Genomic DNA, 18752 nt, shown 5'->3' on the forward strand with positions numbered 1-18752 from the left:
AAGATATTTCCCGCACTTAAAAATTATCTTTATGGTTCTAAAAACACACTACGTTAAGCCTTGTTCGGGCCAAGTTTGAAGTATAACAACAATGGCGTGATAAATTTGGCCTAATTTTAGTTTATGGTGTTAATTAATTATATTATATCATATATATATAAAAACCACATAAATTAATTCATACGATTTAACCGCATAAATTAATTCATAAGATTTAACCGCATAAATTAATTCATAAGATTTAACCGCATAAATTAATTCATAAGATTTAACCGCATAAATTAATTCATAAGATTTAACCGCATAAATTAATTCATAAGATTTAACCGCATAAATCAATTCATACGATTTAACCAGATATAAATTAATTCGTACTATTTAACCATACAGATAAATTTAAACTGTTTTTCATTTATAATTTACAGAGTAAAAACCCCGAATTTCGTCAGGAATGACCTTTTGACACGTTAACCTTAGGTTAAACACTCAATATCACTTTAATGGCAGTCCCATGTTAAACCCGTATAAGCTATATATAGAAACGCAATCAAAGATGCCCCTTCTAGATAATACTAGATATATATTTGGGAAAAAGGGGGAGGGGGTGCACAAAAAAAGTGGCGGGAAACAACCAATATCGTATTACCAGGAAGGGGCATAACCAAAAGTGCCTCTAAATACGGACATCAACTCTTTTACGTCCGATCCCCAGGCTCCCATTTCGAGAATCCACCCACCCACACACTAAACCCTATACAGATCTCTGAACTGACCAAGTTGGCCCAAGAAGAACGCGGCTCTAGGGGGGGGAAGGGGTAGACCCCTTATTTCCTTCCTTCCTTGTCTAAACACTTTATCCTTGGGCAGCTAGCGGGCGTAGACAAACTCTGGGGCCTAACCCCTTAAATTCGCGCTGAGGGACCCGTCGCCATACGAACCCCTTAGTCTACTTGGGGCCCCTTGCTTCCCCCCCCCATCTCCACGTAACCACTACACTCCGAGGATACGTCCCCACGCCCCCAACCCCAATTCTCCTCCGCGAATGTTTTTTTTTCTTTCTTTTATGCCCTTATCCCTTTTGGTACAGCCTCTTACAATCCTTGAAAGACGCCCGGGATAACCAAGAATTGGGGGCGGGGGGGGGGAGAGGAAAGATGGACGAAAAACTCTTTCTTAGAGGATAAAAGCTTAGTTTCTTAGACGATATATTCATTGCTGTATACAGGGTATTCCAAAAAGAAAAGGAGGTTGATCCAAAGTACAGTGGGATGGTTCTATGGCAAATCAATTTCGGAGTCGAAAATGTATAACTTCTATGACACAAGAGACATCCCTTAAACAAGTTATGATTTAAAGTGCTTTACGGATAATCCCTCCCCCACCCTTAAATTTAAATTAGAAACTGAAAGATAACGCTAATTTAAATTTAAGGGGTAATTAAACACTCTAATCCTAACTTGTTTAGAGAGTGTCACCTATTACAGGGAAAAATGCGGAAAAATGTCATAGAAGTTGCAATACATTTTCGACTCAATTGGCAATATTTAGTAAGTCAATTGGCAATATTTTGCACACTCAGTTCAAATCTAGGCGGTTCAAAGGGTCAGACATTTTAATACCGAATTTAATTGCGACTTTCAAATGAAGATGGCGCTCTTCTCGCACGAGCACCGGCGATAATGTGGATTTCTAAAGAAGACCCATACTTAAGGCGATTACTTAACGGTTGTGCCTAGACATTTCCATCAAACTAAGCACAAATCTAGGAACAAATCTAGGAACAATTTTTTTAAGAAAATCGTTTCAAAATCATGTCAAAGCTGAGATATCATCATAAATTCAGATTTCTATTTATATATATAAAAATATATTATATATAAATCTGCACATCGTGGAGAAGAAAATGGGGTCAATATAGAATTTGTCTGATATGATTTATCAATAAATATTTATATAGACGGGGAGAGGAAGTCCCCCCCTGATAACGTAACAAATTGTGACATTTCCGTGGTCTATATAAGACGGGGAGGGTCCTATGATCCAAATATGTATTTTATATACGTGATAGTTACGATGTCTAGTCTACCAGTCGGAAAACAGTGACAAATAATAAAGTATTTATACAGGGTGCTTCAAAAAATGTATAATCATAAGTTTATAAGATATATTCCCTAAGTATGACACTGCCTATAATTCATAATGGGGTTTTATTTTTAGTTAATATTGTGAATCATTTATGTCGACACAAAGGTTTTATCAAGAAGTGATATCTAGTTTATTAGAGAGAAGGTATAAGATGTCAAAGTATTCGCGCGCCATAGTCCCAATCCCCCTTTCAAAATACAAGGGGGGACGTAAAAGGAGGCCGGTCTATTTCGCCTCTCCTCAGTCGGAAAATACGTGATTTTCGTCATTCGCGTCGCGCTGACGTGAGTTTTCAAGCACCAATGAGATGCTGGTTGTAATTTAGAAGCTTGGATTAAGTCCGGACCTACTACGTTTGGACTGGAGATAAAGCCGGAAATGTGGCAAATTTATACCTTCTCCCCAATAAACTACATATCACTTCTTGGTTTTATAATTTCCATTCGGCTATAACCAATCATGTTTGCAATTCTCGTACATTCAGGTTTGTTTAAGCGAGCTATTCTACAAAGTGGTTCGGCTCTGAGTCCATGGGCAGTTGCCAGGGAAGCCTCGACATTCACGCGTCATTTGGCTCGAACTTTGGGCTGTTCTCCTCACGATTCAACGGCCCTGGTGGAATGCATGCGTCAAAAACCCCTACCCGATATCATGAGAGTTCAATTACTGGTTCCCGACCACTTGACCGCCTTCGGACCCACCGTAGATGGGATTGTTATACCAGGAGAACCCAAGGTAAGATGAATTTATCCCCTCTTCCCCCGACCAAAAGGTCATAAGGTCATGATCATACAAAAATAATAGGTTTTATGGATACCATGTTCGTATAGGTATGAATTCCCATGACATACTTCTAAATTACGAACTTCTAAAGACTGATAAAAGTTTTTGTGTACTTACGATGTTAGGAGTGTAGTTGAGAATACTCTTGAAGGGTGGTGGTGGGGGTTGACCGGCACTGACCCTTGTTTGACCGCTGTCCACTTCTCTGTCGTTTCCCCCATAGTCTCTGATGGAAGAATACAATCCTCTGTTCAGCGAATATGACTTGATGTTCGGCACCACTCGAGTCGAGTCTTATTTCCAATTTTCCGCCCACGAGGAGCGCTACGGCATTGAAGAGGAACGGAGGGATCGTCTGCTACGGACCCTCATTAGGAATCTTTACACGTACCATCTTCAGGTAAGCAATTACTATTTTGAAAAAAAAAAAAAGAAAAAAAAATTAAATATTTACATCGATGTTTTGTTATTAATGGAGGATACACAGTGTCATCCTTCTTCTATTATCCCCTTCTGACACTACGTAGTCCTGGTCAAAGTACAAAAAAAAAAATACTAAAATTCTATTCCATTATATATTGTTCACAGGAAATTTTCCTGACAGTGGTGAACGAATACACAGACTGGACACGTCCGGTTCAGCATCCGATTAACGTCTTTGACGGTACAGCGGACGCCATAGGGGATGCCCTAGTCGTGGCCCCCGTTGTAGAAGCCGGAGGATACCACGCTAAGGTATATACACAGGCTATTCTTGAGCAAAATGTACTATAGGTACATTGTTTTTTATTTATATTTTTTTTCATTCGGGGTCATTTCAGGGTCGAATTCAAAGTTATCAGTACGTCATGAACCATCAAACCGAGGAGGGGGATTACCCCACGAGATTGGGGTGTATTCAAGGGGAAGAACTACCCTACGTCTTAGGGGCACCACTGGTCAACGCTCTCGGACATTTCACGCGAAATTACACTCGAGCCGAAGTTCAATTGTCCGAAGCTGTCATGACCTTTTGGACCAATTTCGCTAAAGCCGGGTAAGTTTATATAACTTTAAACACGAAGAAGATCTTTTGGAATGTTTGTTAGTTTGTTTATTTACTTCGTCGTTTCCTTAATCACGTGACATTTAGCCTCACAAAAACTATACTATACTATGATCACGTGACCCTAGCACACTTTCACTGTGTCTAAATAACTTTCGGTATATTATTAATTTTTTTCTCTCCAAGACCTATGTCTTATCACGAATGGTCACTAAGCCTTGGTTTAAAACGGGGGGGGGTAATGGCGCCATAATGACAGGTCGCTAACGTTAAAATGGCGACTATATATGAAATATCGCGGTTTATCTTCTGGTGAAAGCAACCTGACATTAAAGGGCGGAGAAATATCTCACATAGATATAATAAATACAAAAATAAATAAAGTCTAGGTAGGCCTATAACATACTTCAGCTAGCAAAGAAATATACAAATACTAGCTGTTACCCGCGGCGTCGCTCGCGTGTAATAAGAACTTCCATCAAAATGATATAAAGAATGGGTAGATTTTACTGATGACCAATATTTTTGTAGCACCCTAGCAGAGAAGGCACTCGGCGTTGCCCGTCAGCCCGTCGGGACATTTTTTATTGCTTTTCATACGGACATTATTGCATAAAGAAGGGTTTTTAAATTCCTGGCCGCCATTTAAAAAGATGGCAACAAATCGAACCCAAAAGACCATTCAGCCCGTCTATAGGTTAAAGGAAACCAATGTACTAAATACTTGAGAAATCGGTTGAAACGCGCCGACTTTGTTGCATAGAGAAGATGTTTATAAATTTCTGGGCGCCATTTATTAAGATGGCGGCGGATTGGAAAAATCTTTCTTAGTACGCGCCTACTACTTATGAGTAACGTTCCTGCAAATTTTCAGCCTTCTAGGGCAAGCGGCTTGGGCTGGGCGTTAATTATCAGGCAGTCAGGACTTTGATTTATATAGATATAGATTAATATATTTCTAATATCTATGTTATAAATATTCAATATATATATAGTAACTGCGCGAGATTGTCGCGAGAAAAAGAGAAAAACATGTGGAGGGTGGGAAGGAGAGGGGGAATCCATAAAGAATTTGATTGTTGTATTTTACTTAAACTGGATGTATCTTTTTCCCATGAATAAACTATATGCAGGACCCCCCCCCCCCCCCTTCACTATAATATATCTTTAAGATTGGTCGACCCCAAACAAAAAAAAAATCGGTAAGTTTTAAAATTCAAAGTTAGTTTTTAGCTTGGGAAAACAATATAAAGCTGAATTTTTCTTTATTTGAAAGAAAGTATTCTATCTTGTCAAAGGCTTAGGATGAAAGACAGTATGGGATAGTGGCTTGCAAAATACTTTAGATAAGTAAATTCGAAAGGAATGCATAGGGAGATTGGATGTGTTTTTTTACTGAAAGGTTAGCACTTGTTTTTTAGAAATGATATCCACGGAAGCCCCCCCCCCCGGCCTCAAAAGCTACGGGATAATGGGAAGGAGGCGAATGAATGAAGTATCCGACCCCTATTTATGGTATAAAAAGCAATGTAAACGTTGTATTAAAAGGAAACCACTTAGACAGAAAAAGCTTTATGTAACATTTTTTGGGTGTTTTTTTTTGTTTTTTTTTAATTCAATAGCATGTTACACGGCACGTGTTTTTCTTTTTTTTTAAAAAAATGCTTTTAAACGCGCCGTGCGTCTTTTCCCGCTTCTTTTTTCAGTTTCCTGGTTTAGTTTTTAATGGATTTCATTCACCATTTTATTCATTTTTTTCTAAATTTAGACATAGAGAAGTATTTGGGAATTTATAAAATTATTTCCAGAACTAAATTAATCTCGCACGATTAAATATAACTAAAATCGCCGTTAAGTAATTCACTAATTAAATAAAATGTCGGTGGGGGTGACGCGCATAGTCAGCTAAAAAACGTTCATTAAGAAAAAGATTAGAAGAAAAAAAGGAGTCGTAAATTTCGCTAAACAGAAAAAAATAAAATAAAAAATAAATATATATTTCCCAGGAAATGAGTTCGAACTTCCGATTTCGATTAAGGCCGGCCGATCGAAACATGCCTCATTAACTAAGCCTAACGAATCACGACAACTTGTCCACCCCCGCTCTCTCCTCATCCAATCAGAGTGGCTCTGAGTGATCACTTATTTTTAAATCCAACCAACATGAAAGACGAGATACTCTAGTTAATGTTCATCATAGGCGCCAAGGCTTAAAGGGGTAAACCAAGGTCCTAAGTTAGGTCGTCCTTGTTAAGCCTAACGTGTCCGAAAACTTTATTTAATTGATACGAAGTACCGTACTACTTTCATTCCTTGCCTCCCTAGCGTATCTTTGCACGGTGACCCAAGACACGAAAAGGTCAACTCCGCGCTTATTACCGCTGTAAAGTGACAGACCAGGGAGTACTAATTCCCTTCTTGGAGTAACTTTCGTTCATTTAGATTGTTGTAATTAAGTTAAAGTAGGGCGGCATCCCAAGTTTATTGAACTTGAAAGAACTTTAACCGTATTCAAGGTAGCAGAGTGGACGGACGAAGGGTCTAACGTCTACCCCAAGAAAACAGTCTTAAATTAAAACTAACGATAATGTCTTTCGGAATAAATTTTCTGACCAGCTTTGCGATGGGTTAGGGGGCACAGTACTGTTTTTTTTTTTAAGGAGAGGGTAACAATTTCATATGGAGATTGCGTTGAAGTTAAGGGTGTTTAGTGTTTTATTTTAGGAGTTTATAGTTGCCTTTGGTTGTAGTTTGAAACGCAGACAGATATTGAGAAGTGGCGCTTAGTATTTAGGCAAAGGCTTAGCTAAGATTCAGTACGCTTCAATAGAGTGCTGTCAGTTGTGACGTCAGATCCAAGGTTAAACGTCACGAGTCTGCCTTTAGCAATGGGCGGCCATGACAGTTACCGTTTTTTCTTTATGGGAAAACAGCATGGGTGACGTCACACCGGCGCTTCTGACAACACTCTATACTAGGGTTCCATACCAATTCAAAAACGCTAATTTCCTGACCAATTTCTTGTCCAAATTCTAATTGCCGATTAATTACAGCACGATTATTTAACATAAATGTAAACGCGACAATAAACCGGAATTAATTAGAAGTATACTTGTCAATAACGCAGCGGCCATTTTGACATAACAAGTTTACAACTATTTCGGGACATAAGCGGCCAACTCAATCACGCGCTTAGCTGCTTGCGTTTTCTGCGGGAAAAAAGAAACTTACAGCGCACGCGCCACAAAAAACGGAGGGGGGAAGGAAGAAAGTTTTGTTTCACTTTAAAGGGCGGGAAATTTTAAAAATAAAGTATTTTCAAAATATTTTCTTGTAGAATTATTTATTATTTTAAATTAATATTTAATAATAATAAACTAGAAAAATTTATAAAAGGGATCTTAATTCGCACTACGCAAGTTACTCTTGGCATGATTGTGATATTTTTTATCACTAAACTTTACTTTTAAAGTTTCAAATCTGTTTTTATAGAGTCGATCGTAATTTTAATCGGTAAGGACTAAGGGGTATTGCCCCCTTACGTTTCCCGGGTCCTATCTAGGGGAAAGGGGGTTAACTATAAATTATCGGTTCCTCGGTGAAGTCCCCGGTATACGAGGGTACATTCCCTTTGCTTCTCAAAGCTATAGAAGGATTTTTTTAATGGTCGGAGACTAAATCTTCCAGTTTGCAATGACACCGAAAGTTCAGTGGGTATAGGAGGGAATCGGGGTTAAAGGGGGGTATTCCACCTCGGAGATTACGATTAAGCTATTCGTTTTAATAATGGGGTCTTCCTCCCTGACATACTCTTTTTATGGACCCTTTCGCTTTAATACGTCCAAGTCCTACTGTACATCAAGGGACCAAAATAATTTTGTCAAATATTGACCAACTTTGGGGCGTCATAACTCTGTCAATTTAAACGATATGAGAATTTCCTTTTAGAAGGTGGTAGCCCTAATTGTGTTCTATCTAATGGTACAAAGTACTTGACCTTACGTCAACTAGAATTTGAGTAATTAAGGTTTTTCAAAAATATTATGTTTTAGATCTAAGGTGTGGGTTAGATTAGACGAAATTTGGGACAATATAACTCTGTCAATTTGAATGAAACGATGAAATACTTTTAGAAGGTGGTGGATCTAATTGTACTCTATCCAACGGTGCCAAGTACTTGAGCTTACGCTAACCGCAAAATGTTAATTTTAGACCTGCGGGGTGGGTCAGAATAGACCAACTTTGGGCCGTCAGAACTCTGGTATCTTCAACGATTGGGAGAAACAACGCGAGGATGTGATAGTCTAAATTGTACAACAACCAACGATACTTAAAACCTTTGTTTATCTCACACATGGGTCCCGAAAATAACCTCTAAAGTTGAAAATCCAGGTATATAGATAAATCAAAGAAATAGTACAAGCCACATACTATATTTAGTATATAAGAAACCTTAGAATTACTAAGGAGAAACTCTGAGGCCGGGGGATGGGGTGAAGCCCCCCAAATCAATGTAAAAGAACAAATCCTCCAGCGTTGCCCCAAAGGGATTTTACAAAAAGGAAAACCTATCGCTCCAGCTTAAACCCCCCAAAAACCAACCAAGCGACCGACCTCGTATTACTAGAACTCGGGGGCTCATACCCCCACAACCACGAGCTAGTAAACAAAAAAAAATATATATCCTATAGAGGGAGCTTCTGGAGTATATATTGTATAAGTCAATTTATAGTGTGAGAACTGATAATAGAGAGTTTAAGCTAGGTACCAAAAATCGAACGTTGAAGGGTTATCTCTATTGGTATACTGTTTACGTTCAAACAGAAACATAATACTTCTCTTAAAAAGAAGTGTATTATATAGTACAAAGCGGCGGGGTAGTTGTAACATGATTCTTCCCAACATCATTTTACATTTGGAGTGCACAAGGTTACTAAACCGAATCACATACGCCATGTAAATAGTACCCTCATCATTACTCTATTATCGCTTCATTATTTGATTTCCAAGGCACATGCGCTTGTTGATTAATTTTTGTCCCCCCCACGTCAAGACAATCAAGGCTTGTGCCTGGTTGATTGCTGAGAATTTAGTAAATACCAAACAGTTATAGAATCCACCCTAGCACGGTGCAATGCCCGTCTGAAGTTTGATGAGCGGGAGAGCAAACAAAAAGGTGCACGAGCGCCTGGGAAGAATCATGAATTACATAAATATAGTATTAAGATGATACAGAGTTACATCCTTCTTCAATTATCCCCTTCTGGTTCGACGTACTATTTTTGGGGACGACTTAAACTCTCTAATACGTTAGGAAGTCTTTGGATCACTCTATATATCGGAGTTCTATTCTCCACTCTCTCTCTCCAGGCTGCAGGTATTAAGAAGTCAGGATATATAGTAGGAATACTACTGAGGGTAGAGGGAAAAAATCCGGCAGGCGCCGCTAGAGTCACGTAATGAAAAAAATACCAAAAAAAAAAAAAAACACCTGTTTCCGAACAAAAATGTTACTTTTTCCTATTTTTCTTTCTATAACAAAAAATGTATAGATCTTTTTCAAGGAATGTATCAGCTGCGTATATCCTTAACCTATGTTAGAGTCTATGGGATGTTAACATGGAATGCCATTACTGGTTATGAGTGTTAAAGGTTGAAGGTCTAGTTTCACAATTTATGGTTAGGTTAAATATTAGAATATCTAAAGTTTAACAAACATTTCCCACAATTTCTCGGTTGTTTCTTTGCCATGAAGGTATCGACAAGATCCATAAGACCCAATTCCTCATAGAAATCTAGCGTTTATACTCCTTTAGTGGCTTAGGAAACCTTCCAAATTCAGCGCAATCCACGATCATACTTCGATGTTTTCCAAGCGGCTAAAGGAATATATCTCCTCAACTTTCTCGCTATTTTTACTTCACCCTCTCAAGAAAGAGGTTATTTTAATGAGGCTATTTCAGGATAGCTAAGCCTTGGCTGTGGCATCAACAAAAGGTATAAGATTGCGGTAACATTAAGGTACAAGAGGGGTCAGGTTTGGTTTTTTTTTTTCTTTTTTCTTTATTTTTCTCTTCCAAGAAGAAAAATCTGTTTAAACGAAAACAATAGCTCGAGAATCGAGGTCACATTTTTATTAATTCTTTACCCTTTCTTATTTTTCAAAAGCAAACAATTTTTAATTTACGAAATGGCTTCTTGGAATGATTAAATATAGAATTGAATTACCCGAGAGTCTATTTTTAGTAAGTTTAAGTCTATTTCTACGGTTTTGTTACGTTTATTTTCATAGGAATGGGCCACATCCAATTATCGTGTTTTCATTAAGCCTTGGAAACAATTGTCGTGTTTTCATTAAGCCTTGGAAACAATTGTCGTGTTTTCATTAAGCCTTGGAAACAATTGTCGTGTTTTCATTAAGCCTTGGAAACAATTGTCGTGTTTTCATTAAGCCTTGGAAACAATTGTCGTGTTTTCATTAAGCCTTGGAAACAATTGTCGTGTTTTCATTAAGCCTTGGAAACAATTGTCGTGTTTTCATTAAGCCTTGGAAACAATTGTCGTGTTTTCATTAAGCCTTGGAAACAATTGTCGTGTTTTCATTAAGCCTTTGCCACAATTGTTGTATTTTCATTTAGCGTTGGCTCCATTTCAAATCATAGTTTGAAATAAAATTAAAAATTTACCAATTTCGAGATGCAGCACGTAAATTTTAAAATTAAAAAAGGTCAAAGTTTATCTCGCGCTTTATTAAATAGAAACTATACATTGCCTTTATAAAACTAACTACGATCTCTATAAATAACTTGGCAAATAACTCAAATTTGAAACAAGTTAGCGGCATAAGGCAGTAGCGGGTAAATCAAAAACACTTGTTTTCCAGATACTGAATTCAATTTTCGCTAAATGAAAAACTCAATTTCGAAATCGAAAGAGACGACGCTATACTTTGATCAAGAAGTGTTATCTTGTTTACTAGGGAGAAGGTAGAAGATGCCTAAGTATTCGCGCGCCATAGTCCCAGTCCCCCTTTCAAAATACAAGGGGGACGTAAAAGGAGGCCGGGCTATTTCGCCTCTCCTCAGTCGGAAAATACGTAATTTTCGTCATTCACGTCGCGCTGACGTGAGTTTTCAAGACCCAATGAGATTCTGGTTGTAATTGAAAGGCGGGGATTAACTCCGGACCTACTATGTTTGGACTGGAGATAAAGCTGGAAATGAGGATGAATGAATTTATACCTTCTCCCTAATAAACTAGATATCACTTCTTGGTTTGATCCAACTTCGGGTGGGGGGGAAATAATTTTAAACGCTCGAATCGTTAGTTTTAAACCGCTTCACTCATCCGATGAAATTCGAAAATTAGGTCTTAATTCGCTATCAAAAAATCTAGTCAGACAAAATTGGCGGGAAACTTTCTAAAACGTACGCTTAATTAGGTAAAAGAAAGCGCGCTCAAAATCGATCCCCTAGTTACGTTTCTCGATCAGTAGAAACATTTCGCCGAGGCTTAACAAGGTACGTGCGTCACCCCCGTGTCTGCCAAACTTATTAGTCTAATTTAAAAACCTTCAACCAATCAGGAGACGTCAAAGTTTATTTCGCGCCAAATCCCTTTTAGAAAAATAAGATAAATTAAATTAATTATTTAAAGCTAAAAACAACAATAAGAAATTGAGACTAATTTTTATATTTTTCACATTAGAACTAAAAAAGCTACAATATACTGTAGAATTGAGTGTCGTTCTTAGTGTGTCTAATTCCAATGCAACTGCACTAAGCCTAACTAAGTTGGGGGCCCGAAAAAGAGCTCTGGGGTTACCCTCCCCTCACCCCGGTCAACACCACCGATACGGATCATTCCTATACACTAAGAAGCCAATTACTCTCAAAGACTGAGTAGTGACCCAACGTATATTGGAGATTAAAAGAACTATATGAGGGATTGGACACTTCGTAGCTCAATATTCTCCGGATTTATTTCCTAATCGTGAAAGTTTATAAATTTTTGAGTAATTAATAACGTACCAATTTTTACCATTCAAATTGTTTAATTTATTTATTTTTTATTTAAAAGTCGGTCCAGGGTTACCACGAAATTTTCATATTCAAATTCCCTGATTTTTCTAGGTTTTCCCTGACCTGTGGCAACCCTGTTTAACCAAATTCCCTGACTTTGCTGAAATTCTTAAATTTGCCTGACTTTTCCCTGACCCATTTTGAAATTCCCTGACTTCTTCAGGTTTTCCCTGACCTACGACAACCTGTTTATCCAAATTCCTGACTTTGTTGAAATTCTTAAAATTCCCTGACTTTTCCCTGATATATGACAACCTGTTTAGCCAAATTCCTTGACTTTGTTGAAATTCCTAAAATTCCCTGACGGTTCCCTGACATTTTGAGCCATTTTGAAATTCCCTGACTTTTATATGTTTTCTCTGACCTGTAGAAACCTTGTTTAACCAAATTGCCTGACCTTTTGGCCCATTTTGAATTGAAATTCCCTCAAAACTGTTGTGATAATTTGGGCGTTAAGTATCCGACACCTTGACTATCAATAGAGTTGGCGATAAGCTAGGGGCGATTTTTACACTGGTGTAAAACTCTGGAAGCTAAACTGCATTATTAGAAGGAGGGGTGGGCAGAAGGGAAGAAACACGTCTTCTAAGATAGCGAGGTTGCCGCTGGGAAAAAAGAACTAGGTTAAGAAAAAGAGAGAGAGAGAGAGATCCTTCTCGGTTTTCCAACTAGAAAATTGGACAGATTAACTAGGTTTAAAGTAAGTCGGACCGAGTTTTGTAGTAACTTACAATTCACCAACCCAATTTGCAACGGTATAAAGCTTTGACGATTCCGTTTTGACAACTTGAGAAAAGATCCACCCCATCAATTATCGAATCGAGATTAAAACTAATTCTCTTTCCGTTTTCTTCTTTCTTTTTTTATTTTGGTAGTGACCCCAATTCACCCGCCAGTGAACCGGACGCCAGCGGTCAACAAGAAAAACCAAGAGGGAGGTTTGAAAAAGTCGCTTGGCCAGCTTATGAAAATGTCCATCAAAAATACATGACAATTGGTAAGATATAAATTTGATTATTTTGAAATTAATTTCGTTTAAATAATAATAATTATAATTAATTAACAAGTGAGTTTTACGAAATAATCATTCAATTAAATACAAGTTTCATAATAATTACTATTAAAAAATGCATTAATTATTTAAGCAAATCATAACTGAATGCACATTTGACAATAATTATTATTCAAAATAAATAAAATAAAATAAAATAATAAATTAAATCGGAATTAGATACACGTCTGATAATAATTATTATCATTAAAAATGGAATAATTATTAAATTAAATCATCATTAAAAATTTGGACCTTAAAATTTTGAATACACCGGTGTTCTGCAGTGAAATAGTTTTACAGGGGTCCGTAGGATTAACAAGGGAAAGGTTCAGCCTGTAAGTTGGCTTCAATAATTATAAAAATTATTTATAATTAGGTCCATTATAAATACACGTTTAATAATAATAATTATAATTTAAAATGTATTAATTATTAAATTAAATACACGTTTAAAATTAGACACCGAAAAGAAAAAAATTAAATTTTGAATACACCGGTGTTCGGCAGTGAAACAGTTTTACAGGGGTACGTAGGATTAACAAGGGAAGGTTTCAGCCTGTAAGTTGGCTTCACTCATTATAAAAATTATCTAAAATTAGGTCTATTAAATTTAATTGTAAAATATAAAAACGTCGCGCGGTAAAGGCATTCCATTAACCGTAACCACGATCTCTTTACCTTAAGGTAAAAATATAAAAGTTATATAAGATTAGCCTCGTATATATAAGCAAGGTTTTAACGGTTAGAGAAACAGGCATTCCTATGGGAAAAGTTACTGATATAACAGTTCATCTTCGCGCTCCATAAAATGTACGTAAGGCATCAGATGACCAGCCCTTCCTCGTATAATGACTGTATAAATTCCACTGTGGCCACTCTAGAGATATACGAGGCAGAGAAGCCTAAGGCTCAACCTGACGATACGGGGTAGGGATGGGGGGAATGAGGGAGAAAAAGAAAGAATTTCACCGGAAACCGTTCTTCATCTTCGCACGTGCTTTCCTTTAGTCTGTCTTCCCCGCCAAAAGGAATCTGGCGCGCTTAAATATTTACCGCGCGTGTGGAAAAGCGCGCGCTTTTTATCAGAAACCTCGATCGAGGGGTCGAACACTTTGAAAACATTTACTTTTCTTACAACGAATTAACGAAGATTGAAACTATTTAATATTAGAACTGAAACTTCATTAATATTATATTTTAAGTTACGATTAAAATTTGTATTTAAAGGTCGACTTCCAGTGAAAAGGGTTCTAGCAAACTGAAGATGAACAATAGAAATCCTTCTAAATTACTTTCCTCTCAAGGAAATTCTCTATTGTGTATCTTCAGTTTGCTAGAACCACATTGCACGGCTTACAAATTTTACTCTAAGCGAGGATTCGAAAATCGGCACGGTCGCTCTATTGTTAGTCTCGATGCTCGGTTTTATTAGTTCGCTAGAAGTCGGCCTTTAATCTCGATTAATTGGAGAAAGTAAATGTCCGACACCTTTCATATTCAGCGCGAGCTATAGATGGACTATTTCAGCCGAAGAAATTTACGCGCGTGTTTATATTTCAAAATAACAAAAAATAAGTATATAACTATACATTATGAAAGGCGAGGAGCAAAATGGCTCGATATCCTACTTGAAATGGTGGATCTATTTTTATATATATAAATATCCGTGTGAGATAACAAATGGTTTATGGAAGGACTAAAAACGTTATAGTGACCCTTTTATTTATAGTTCCTATCTGGTATTAAGGCGCGAAAAAGGAAAGAAGAAGAAAAAAAAAGATATCACTCCGCGGGAGACGCTCAATCTTTCTAACGACAGATATACCTGCGCCGTATATACCCTTATCTTTCGGCAATATATACAGAAATTGACCACTAAAGCGGACAGTATTTTCAAAATGACCATGCACTAAACCCAACTGATAAGCCAAGGCCCGAGTATGTTTAACGCGAGCCTTATCTCTATAATATATCAAATTGAACAGTTTAATACGTTAACGTGTACAGGGTGTTTCAGATAAGTCTGCCCTAAATTAAGCGGGATGTTCTTTGGGAAATCAATTTTGAGTTGAAAATGTCTATCTCCATTTTGATTGCCCTAAGGGGCACTGTTTTCAAGTTATGATTTGAAATGTGCTTTAGAGATGACCCCTTAATTAAATTAGAAATCATTGTCTTAATCAGTTCCTTAATTAAATTTAAGGGGTCATCCGTAAACTACTCCAATCCAATCTTAACTTGAAAACAGTGTTCCTTAGGGCAATTTACAAAATGGAGATAGAAGTTACATTTTCGACTCAAAATCGTGCACCCAAAGAAAATTCCCCTTAATTTATGCATGCAGACTTATCAGAAACACCCTGTACCTCTCTGTAAGTATAGAGGGAATTTAATATCGGAATATTTGCACGATAATAAAGATTAAGGTCATTATAAATAGCTAAACCTACTTAATAATTTATTTAAAATTAACGATTAGAAAATAAATGACGTCATCATATAAATGGCCTCTACGGTAATTAATTAAATAATTATCACGTAATTATTTTTCACATTAACAAGTATGGAAGTATCAGTAGGTAAAAATTTAAACAAGGCGCAAATCGCGTGCTAGCCATGTGAAAAAAAAGAGCACGTGGGTTTTATTTTGTTTTACAATTTCCCGCCAAAACAAAAGTTGAATCGAAATAAGCTATATAAAAATTGAATGTAAATTTTTGTCCAATAGAAACAGAGATCCCCTTCTCCCAATCCTTACCCTGGGGAGGGGGGCGCCTTTTTAGGGGAGGGGGGTGAATAAAAATCACTTGTACGCAAAATGCAGTAAAAGACGTAAAAACGAATATTTTTGAATTTTCTAAGATCCCGAAGGACCAGCCAGAGACGCATGCGCCATGATAACTTTATATACAATAAGGGCTTGAAATGATTCCATGTACAAACGTATGGCGTAGTGATACCTAACATATTGCTTAAGGAATATATTGAGTACTATTTTTCCCAATCGTGAAAACTTCCTTTTCGGGGGGGGGAAGGGCGGTTTAAGAAAGATACTGAAGTGCTGGAACGTGTTAAGGTTTCGAGGGGCTGTTGCCCCACACGAGCAGCCTATTTCGGTGGGAGAAAAGATAAAACTTGTCGAAATGATGGGTCTAAAGGGGACCAATGAGAAGACAGCCATAGACCAAAAATTTTGTTGAATGCGAGTAATTTATCCAAGAATATTTTAGTTTAATTCAATAAAATTAATTGCCAGTTTCAGTTTCTGTACTGGGTGTTTCAAAGAGACAAAAGAAGGGTGGTAGCGCGATTTTGGGTGAAAAACGTTTTACGACTATTTGTCCTAAGGGACACCGTTTTAAAGTTATGATTTGAGTGTTTTAGAAATGACCCTCTAAATTGGATTACCCGTAGAACCATGCATCCCACTGTAAGTACTTTGGTTCTATAATTATACCATAAGTTCATAAGATATGTTCACCATAAGTTTGTCACTGGTTACAAACTGTAGCTTGTCATGAAGTAAAGCGATACCTGGTGAGGCGCTGTCAAAGGCTTAGTACAGACTAAATAGGAAGATGGAAGTCCCGCAAAATTAACCATAGTGTAATCCAATGAGTTTTTTTTCTTCTCAAGATTCATTCATGGGTGAATTGAAGGATTCATGGAGGAAGGGAAGGGGGTGGAGATGGGGGATGGCAAATGGTGATACGTGATAAAGGGTCCAATATTATTGCCCCCAAAAAAAGAAGTGATTCTCCGATCTTACGATTATTTTTTATCTTAGTTCGAACTGAAAGGGGTGACGAGGATTCGAATTCCTTTTATTTTCCTGTTTTTGTCCAGAGGGGGGGGGGGTCCGGGGGGGGGGCGAGGATGGAGAAGAAATAGGGGAATTGTAAGCCTTTGAAATGACACTCGTTGAATTGGATGAAATAACGGTTAAGCCCAGTTTTATGGGGCCATAGTTTTAGGAGGACCCCCCAAACTAGATCTTATAGATGCCCCGAGGTCGCATTCCTATAATGTGTCTCTACAGACGATCTACTATTTGTATTTCTTTTTTTATTTTATGGGATCTTTGGTTAAGGGGTTTCCATGAAATTTCGAGAGATCTAAAATTTCATCCGCTATCATTTGGTTTTTTGTCTAAGTAGTACTTCCTATATTGTCTGAAATGTTTAAAAAAAAGTACGCTTGGTACTTACATTTTGATTTGATTGCAGACATAGAGTCCCCGTTTTGAATGGGGACGTTAACATTCTGATACTTGGTGCAATTACTGTACGGGATGCCTGGTTCCTCATGGCGCCAAGTCTACAAAAAAATAATATATAATAATTAAAAAAATTAGGATATTATAGGACTTTAAATGAAATTATTGCATAATATAGGACAGGTTCAAAAATACAGTTTTTAAAGGAATTAGAGGACTGCTGGGCTCCCATCATGTAATTATTTAAAAACTTCAATCGGTTCTAGGGAGTTTATTACAATAACTGCAATTACTCAAAGAAATTTGTAGTTTCTAATGGTACCTTCAAATTTAATCTAAGAACTTTAGAAGTACCAAAGTTACATCAATTAAATAGGTAATTAAATTAATTTTTTTCCTCTCTATGGTATTTTTCCAGGAATGAAACCTAAAGTGAAGGACCATTACCACGCTCACAAATTATCATTTTGGCTAAAACTAATTCCTAAATTGCACCGACCGGGTGATCCTCCGGTCTCTCCTCAACACCACTTATTCGAGAACCACCAAGACCCGAATCTTTACGATGGCATCGTTCGACAAGTACCCAATACGGGAAACCAGGCCGTTTTAACGACCCATGACCCCATGAACCGGTTACCCAACGTCTTTCCGGGACCCACATCGTCCTTCAATCTACAAGAGCTCAATAACGCGCAAAACTCCCAAATTCAACCCGTTGTCAACCAAGGTAAATAAAAGTCTTATTGTTACACTTATTTCTTATTTTCAAAAACAAAGGGATAATATCAGAAATTAGAACCGGGCCTAATTCTTTACCTACACAGGGTGTTTCTGATAAGTCTGCGAAAAATTAAGGGTCATGTTCTTTGAGTGCATGTACGATTTTGAGTCGAAAATGTAACTTATATCTCCATTTTGTAAATTTCCCTATGGGACACTGTTTTCGAGTTATGATTGGAGGAGTATTTTACGGATGACCCCTTAAATTTAATTATGAAACTGATTAAGACAATGATTTCTAGTTTAATTAAGGGGTCATCCCTAAAACACAAGTCAAATCATAAGTCGAAAACCGTGTCCCTTAGGGCAAACAAAATGGAGATAGAAGTTACATTTTCGACTCGCGAACCCGAAGAACATCAGCCTTAATTAATGGCAGACTTATCTATACATACGTTAATATTTGCGTGTTTAGGAACAGCTACTAAACCTCCCACTACTGGTCCCAAAGAATCGCCTCATTCGGCGAATGATTCTGATTACCAAGCCGTGGTAATGCACCACAGTGGTTACTCAACCGCCCTTAGTGTCACCATCGCTGTAGGATGTTCCTTACTCATTTTAAATGTCCTTATATTCGCCGGGATTTATTACCAAAGGGACAAAAACCGAATAGAAGCCAAACTACAGAAGCGAAATTATCAG

At 37.4% G+C, this 18752-nt stretch overlaps 2 protein-coding genes across 4 annotated transcripts in view; one reads left to right on the top strand and one right to left on the bottom strand.

The window, feature by feature from the left end:
• The window catches only part of Nlg3 (Neuroligin 3), a 94794-nt gene that overhangs the window by 71311 nt on the left and 4731 nt on the right, over positions 1-18752 (top strand). For all 3 annotated transcript variants that reach the window (XM_089837595.1, XM_089837596.1, XM_089837597.1), the window contains 7 exons: positions 2630-2880; positions 3152-3328; positions 3517-3663; positions 3750-3964; positions 12930-13051; positions 17743-18054; positions 18523-18752. In XM_089837595.1, the coding sequence (XP_089693721.1) occupies positions 2630-2880; positions 3152-3328; positions 3517-3663; positions 3750-3964; positions 12930-13051; positions 17743-18054; positions 18523-18752 (1454 nt within the window). The remainder of the gene's footprint in view (positions 1-2629; positions 2881-3151; positions 3329-3516; positions 3664-3749; positions 3965-12929; positions 13052-17742; positions 18055-18522) is intronic.
• LeuRS-m (Leucyl-tRNA synthetase, mitochondrial) overlaps positions 3224-18752 on the bottom strand; it is a 104637-nt gene continuing 89108 nt past the window's right edge. The window contains exons 12-13 of the transcript XR_016366465.1: positions 17317-17425; positions 3224-3339 (exon numbers count right to left, since the gene is read on the bottom strand). The gene's annotated coding sequence lies outside the window, so the exon portion shown is untranslated. The remainder of the gene's footprint in view (positions 3340-17316; positions 17426-18752) is intronic.

Source organism: Phalangium opilio, unplaced genomic scaffold (genome assembly GCF_054372755.1).
Source record: "Phalangium opilio isolate 3A_F unplaced genomic scaffold, DU_Popi_V2 ptg000045l_1, whole genome shotgun sequence".
In the NCBI taxonomy this organism is placed as follows: domain Eukaryota; kingdom Metazoa; phylum Arthropoda; class Arachnida; order Opiliones; family Phalangiidae; genus Phalangium; species Phalangium opilio.